This window comes from Fukomys damarensis, unplaced genomic scaffold (genome assembly GCF_012274545.1).
Source record: "Fukomys damarensis isolate Sample0158 unplaced genomic scaffold, DMR_v1.0_HiC HiC_scaffold_37, whole genome shotgun sequence".
In the NCBI taxonomy this organism is placed as follows: Eukaryota; Metazoa; Chordata; class Mammalia; order Rodentia; family Bathyergidae; genus Fukomys; species Fukomys damarensis.
In genome coordinates this window covers 3,077,329-3,083,662 of record NW_022900949.1, presented here as the reverse complement: position 1 = coordinate 3,083,662, position 6,334 = coordinate 3,077,329, and the positions used below count along the sequence as shown (strand labels likewise).

Genomic DNA, 6,334 nt, shown 5'->3' with positions numbered 1-6,334 from the left:
AAGTCGACTTATCTGTAAAATAGATTTCCAAAGGCTGGGAAGATGAAATGATCATATATATATATAGCTGTTGGCAAAGTGCCTGACTGCAGCAAGTGTTTAATAAATATCAGGAATGGTGATTCATCTCCATGGCCGTAATTCAGCAGAAATTGCCATAAGTGTGGATACTGCAAACTAAGGAGCAAGGCCTGGTGTCAGAACAACTGTGTTTCTCAGAAGACCGGGGACATTGCCTGTCCTCCCTTTCCCTAGGTGCTGAAGGAATACAAGGGAGCTTTACTTCACAGTTACTTGTTTTGTTAAATGCACCCCACAACTTGGCCACGCCAGGACTGCACCTTGTTCTTTCTGCTACAGAAGTGAGACCACTCACAACCCTCTTCCCCCCAGATTCCTGGAATATGAGACGCTCGGCTCTTCCCTCTCACCTCTTCCGGGATGCTCAATTCCCTGTTCCTCTTCTTGCATGACTGTAAGTTCAAGAGAAAGAAAAATGGTGGGGTGGGACATAAAAGCTCTGGTTCCCAGAAACCTGGAGCACTGAGGGTCAGTGGTGAGCATGAGAGACACAAAGGAGGCCACACAGCAGCTGGGTCCACTGGGTGAGGCTGGGCTGGGGTTGTGGGAGCTCGGGGTTGGGGGGTACAGGGGAACAGCTGGGGTCTCTGCCTGCCCAGGGCCTGACTGATGCTCCGCTCATTCAGATGAGGAAGGGCTGATAACCACTGGCACCGGACATTCTCTAAAAAGCTTTGGATACCGACCGATGTCTGCATTCAATTGCTTTGCAGGTAGCGTGGGAGGGTGGTGGGAGGCGAAGAGCTCCTCACAGATAGCTGGACGCCGGGGACGTAAATGCTGCCCTTGTGGATTTCCGGGCCCTGAGGATATAGAAGTTGAGATTCTGGACTCCTGTGTCCTGGGGAAGTGGAGGAGGAACCTGGTGGCAATGCTGTCCCTGGACGAGCTGAGGCAAGGACACTATTTGCCTGAGCCCTGTGATCCCTCTCTCCTGCAGGGTGGCAGGACAATCTCGTCTCCCCGGTCCTCCAGCTGCTCTCCTTCGTGCTCTTGGCTGGGCTCCTGGTGGCCATCCTTGCCCACGGTCAGGATGAGATTGAGGGATGGGGCTCCTTCAGTAGGCTGGAGCAGGGATGGGGTCCATCTCAGAGCCCCTCCCGCATCCGGGGCAGGAGCGGGGAGGAGGGGAAATGGACTGCTAGACCACTTGCCCTTGTCTTTTCACCTCCTCCGAGGGTCGGGTTTCCTCCTGCTCGAGCGAGGTTAAACAAGACTTTGGCTCTCAGATGTGACACCCATGCGAGGACAGTGAAGACCATGGAGTGAGGGGTGAATGGGTGCAATTTTTCCTCTTGGCACAGCCTCCAAGGTCCCCAGCAGGGAGGAGCTGAAGAAGGAGCGGTCAAATCAGGAGAAAATCTATCAGGAACTCAATCAGCTCAAGACTGGATTTGGTGAGTGACGGAAAACCAAGACCCGGGGACCTGACAGGGTGTTCCTTGCGTCACAACACCTCTCTGAGCCTCAATTTCCTCGTGTGTGAACTAGGAACATAAGGTAAACGCCAGGATGGCACTTGGTGTTCACAAGGGGATGTGCCCAAAGTGGGCACTCGAGCAAGCCAGCTTCCTGGTTTCTCCCAGTTGAGAAAAAAAGCCAAGATGCTTGGGTTCTCTTGAGGCTGGAAAGGGGCTCAGGTAGTGGAGAGCAGCGTGGTTTCCCCAGGTTGCAGGGTAAAGGAGGCCCTGACCCTCCAGGACTTAAGAGCTAGGCAGACATAGGAGCGGGACACCAAACATGGCCCAGCCTGACCCGTCTCACCCAACAGACCGTCTGTGTCGTCCCTGCCCCTGGGACTGGACATTCTTCCAAGCCAAGTGCTACTTCTTCTCCAAGTCCCAACGGGACTGGCATGAATCCATCACCGCCTGCCAGGAAGAGGGGGCTCAGCTCGTCACCGTGGAGAGTGCTGAGGAACAGGTGAGTGTGGTCTGTGCAGGGGTCCTAGTCTGGGGCACGCACCTGGCCTCTGGGCAGTCGTGGGGGTGATGCTTGGTCAGATCGGGGTTTTCTGGACCAGGGACTTCTTGGCGCACTTGGAAAGGGAGGAGAAAAATGTCATGAGAAGGTCTCATGCCCCTCGAAGGAGATACACTCAAGTTCTGAACATGAGTCCATGCTTGGGAAACAATCAAAGTATGTGCCAGTGTCATGGCCAGAGGTGGGTCCTCCATGAGCCAATTTCTCCAGTGCAAATATTACCATCGTGGCTTCTTTTAACCCTTCAGCGGGACGTCTTTCCACACAGAGCCGAGAAGGGGTGAGGAGGACGGTAGCGTGTTTGTATGCACGCATTAAACCTGGCCATGAGTAATCTCGCGTGGACATGCTTAGAGCTTGTCACAAAGGTAAATGTGCAGTAATCGCCAAGCGTGTGTGAGAAGAAGCCATCTGTGTACAGGGCTCAGCTGTACAAAGCATACAGGTATGGGAGGACTCCAAGCTCTCGAGCATAACTTGCAGTCCTTGGCCCAGGAGAACAGAAGGCTGTAGATTAGACTGTGAGTAGAACTTTCTGCTAAGAGATTAAGGAGATGCTAGCCAGGAAATTGGAAACGAGGCTCTTTCCTGTCTCCTCTCCTCCTCCAGAGCTTCCTGCAGCAGACTTCTAAGAGTAAAGGCAGCGCCTGGATGGGACTCTCAGACCTGAACAAGGAATCCGAGTGGCGCTGGGTGGACGGCTCGCCTCTGTCGCTCAGGTACATCCGAGGAGGAGGCGGCATCCTAGAGGGAAGGGGGGGTTCTCAAACTCTGGCTTCAGCTATCCTTGGAGCTCTATCCCCTTGGCATACTTACTGAGATAGAGGAGATGATCTGCATACCCACACGGAGATAAGATGGCAAGTGTCTAAAATTCCACCATGAGAAACGCAGAAACCGTTTGCATCTTGAGATTGAGGTGGAAGACACAGTGTATGACTAGAAAATCTGGTTATAATAAAGCCCACAGGTCAAGAGACCTCCAACGCCTTTTAAAAGGTGAAGGGAGGACAGGGACAAGGGGAAAAAATGAGAACCAAGACCTGTCATGTAAAGGTACAAGATCCCAACAATGAATGTAACTGTACTGTATCCCTAAAATGTACCAATAAAATCAATTATTTAATTTTTTAAAAAAAGGTAGCTTGTTGTAGTCCTAGATTCCAAGGGGGGGTGCCTATATCACCCCACAGGCATCAATGTAGGTGGAACCAGGGCTGGCGAAGAGATAGAGGGCAGGCGAGCTGTGAGCCCACCGAGTGTGGTAGTTGGAGGTGCGGGATCCAGATAGGCTGGTTTGTACCTGAAAATCACAACCTCGGGAAGAGGATTCTGCCCTAAGCAAGGGTCCGAGCCCAAGTTCAAGAGGTTCGGGCGTGTTGCCAGGGGCCCAGACCACGCAGTCAAGGGTCCAGGAGCTAGAGACAGGGTCCGCTGTGCGTCAGGGCAGAGACTTACGTTCTCGCGGACTTTGCAGCCTCACGCAGTTCTGGAACAAAGGGCAGCCCAACAACTACAAGGGCCAAGACTGTGTGGAATTTCGAGATGACGGCTGGAACGATGCCAAGTGCGATCTCAAGAGATTCTGGATATGCAAAAAGCCTGCCGCTTCTTGTTCCAGCGAGTGACGACCAGGTCCCTTCTGCAGGGGGAACAGAGCCGCCCAAGCAGCTTGCCTGCCGGGTGGAAGAGCTGAACCACGCCTATTCCAGTCCCTTCTCTCCCTCTGGACATGGAGGCGCCGAGACCCTTCTCTGTCCGGGACTCTCATTCCCAGCAAGGCCGGGCCACTGCAGTCCTCTCTGGTGTCCCCAGGCTCCCCGCTCCCACCCCCCCACCCCGGGTTAGGGACTGTGGCTGTGATTCATCTGTGTAGTTCCATACCGTGCCTGGGTGTGAGGTCCGTCCAGGAGCTGGGTGTGTTTTGTTAGTCTGCTTTGCTTTCTCAACGACATCACAGGGTTGGCGTCGCCAAGTGTAACTGCTGCTAAATCCCCTGGGGCTTTCTCCCGCCCCTGCTCACTCGTCTTCCATCTCCCCTGAGAACTTTCTTTCCCTGGTTGCTGTGGCTCGTCCTGCCGGCTGAACATACTGGGGAACTGATTCCCCTGGTCAGTTGGCGCTGTGTATTGATACACAGCTACCCCAAGCTCCTTGCCTTCTCGGTGGTGCCGTGGGGGTCCCGAGATGGGCTCCCAGAACTCTCCGCAGGGAGACACGTTTCTCCAGCTGCTACAATGCTGGGGAAAGCAGCTGTGAGCCCTTCCTGCCTAGACTCTTCTGCAGGGAGCTGCCCCAGCGGAGGTAAGACTCCTTCCCGGTGCTACTCGAGGGCAGGATGCTAAAGACTGGGCCATGTTGGGCCAGAATAGGACAACTCGGAAGGGTCATTCAGCTCTTGCTGCTGTCAGATCTCCTCTGCTGGACGCGCCCCCCCCCAACTCCCGCTGGTTGTTCCTATTCCCTTATTTGGGAAAATAAAAACATATATTTGATCTTTGTCTGGATTCTTGAATGCCGTGCATGCTTGGTTATCATCAGCCGTATGTGCCAGATTTGAATGGGTGACCGCGAGGGGCCCGGGAGTGGGCGTCCTTAGGTTGCCAGAGGAACCAGAGACCTGGTAAAAGGAACTGCAGTGCTCCGCCTCGCCCACCTGTCTTTCGGGGCAGGGTCTGTTAGTCAGCTCTCTATCACTGCGAGAAAAGAACACCTGAGAGCAACAGCTTACAGGAGGAAAGGTGCATTTGGGCTCAGTGTTTCCCCGCGGCCAGCCGGTTCCGCGGTGAAACAGGAACATTAGGAGAACGTGGCACAAGCTCTCGTCTTCCCAGCCGCGGCCCCGTCTCCTAACTTCCCACCAGCTCCCAGTAACGCCACCAAATTATGCACGCATCAGTGGGTGAACCACCCGACTCGGTGAGCGCCCTCACGACTCCATCGATCGCCTTCCAAAGCCCATCAGGGGGCAACCAAGCCTTCCGGGACATTCCGGGTCCCAGCCACCGCGGAGTTGGAGACGGACCGCTCTAAAAACCCTGCAGGAGGAGATTTGCTGAGTTCCCAGGATCGCAAAACATGGCGGTGCGGAGGGGCTGCGCCATGGGGAGGTGGATGGAAACCACCCGTTGAGCCCTCACTCTTCCATCCCGCTCTTTCCGTAGTGAAACACCGGGTGTAAGCCGCGCGTTCTCTGCATGTCTGTGAGTCAGCTGGCAGACTGCAACACTTCGGCGGGGGTGTGGGAAACCCCCAGTTGCGGCTGGCCTGGCACGGGCATGGTTCGCCTGGGCACGTGTGTGTGCGTGTGTGTGTGTGTGGCTAATAACGGAAGCGGGCAGGTGTAGAACTGAGGCCTTAACTAGTGGAATCTGATGGTAACTCTGGGAGCTAGCCTCACAACTGGAGGGTTGGTTGGTGGAAGCCAAGCCCCCAGCTCCCTCTCCCTTTCACCCTTGTGTTGTGGTTTGGGTGTTGATGCCCCGTCAAAGTCTCCTGTGGTCATGGGTGGCACTTTTTCATAGGCAGCTGAAGCTAGAGTGTGTGTTGCTGGGATTAAGGGTGTGTGACTACTAAATCCGTCCAATGATTTTGGCACCACCCTAAACCCAGCAGCCTAAACAGAATATAAAAGGGGCAGAAAGAAGCTGGTAAGGTCCCTTGCTTGCTTGCTTTTGCTGCCTTCTGCTTGCAATGTACTTGTTCCCTCTGGAGCCAGCTGACCGTGGGTTGAAACCTCTCCAAACTGAGAGCTAAATAAACTTTTCCTTCCTTAATGTGTATTAGCTTCTTGGGGTTACTGATGTGACATCTGTCTTCTGTCAAAGGACAAAATTACAGTGTAGTTCATCTCACTTGCTTTGATAGTCGCTACACCAAGGAGAATAAAGTATCTAGTCCTCAGAGGAGCTCATCATAGAGGTAGAAATTACCGAGGAGAGCAAAAACAAAAGATGAAGCAACAACAAAAAAATAGATTGGTCATTTCCAAGTTACTTTTCTTGTACTTCAGGGGCAAGGAGACAGAACGATAAGGAACAAGAAACCAGTTTACTTCAGGTTTCCTATGAAATCAAGCCTGTTTAGGACAAATGGCTGTTATCGCTCTAATTCTGATTGCTAAGTGAAAAGAGTGGCTTACTTTCAGCTAGGTGCCTAGCACTTTGACCTAAGCACCTCCCTTTTTTTTTTGTTTTTGCTTGGTCCACTTGGGCCTCGTGTAAGAGCCTTGTTTAAAAAAAAAAAAATGACCTCTGATTATTGAGTTGAT

The 6,334-nt window shown here is 53.2% G+C and overlaps 1 protein-coding gene across 1 annotated transcript; it reads left to right on the top strand.

The window, feature by feature from the left end:
* The first annotated feature begins 769 nt into the window (after positions 1 to 769).
* LOC104849281 (CD209 antigen-like protein E) lies at positions 770 to 3,705 on the top strand. Its single transcript, XM_010605621.2, has 6 exons — positions 770 to 794; positions 1,022 to 1,108; positions 1,386 to 1,478; positions 1,853 to 2,004; positions 2,674 to 2,783; positions 3,542 to 3,705. Exons 1-6 carry the CDS (start codon positions 770 to 772, stop codon positions 3,690 to 3,692), a joined length of 618 nt encoding a protein of 205 aa, XP_010603923.2. The 3' UTR covers positions 3,693 to 3,705.
* The last annotated feature ends 2,629 nt before the right edge of the window (positions 3,706 to 6,334 follow it).

Coding starts and splice junctions, on each gene's coding strand:
- LOC104849281 (XM_010605621.2), top strand. CDS start 770: ATGTCTGCATTCAATTGCTTTGCAG. Junction 1,479..1,852: donor TCAGCTCAAGACTGGATTTG/GTGAGTGACGGA, acceptor CTCACCCAACAG/ACCGTCTGTGTCGTCCCTGC. Junction 2,005..2,673: donor TGGAGAGTGCTGAGGAACAG/GTGAGTGTGGTC, acceptor CTCCTCCTCCAG/AGCTTCCTGCAGCAGACTTC.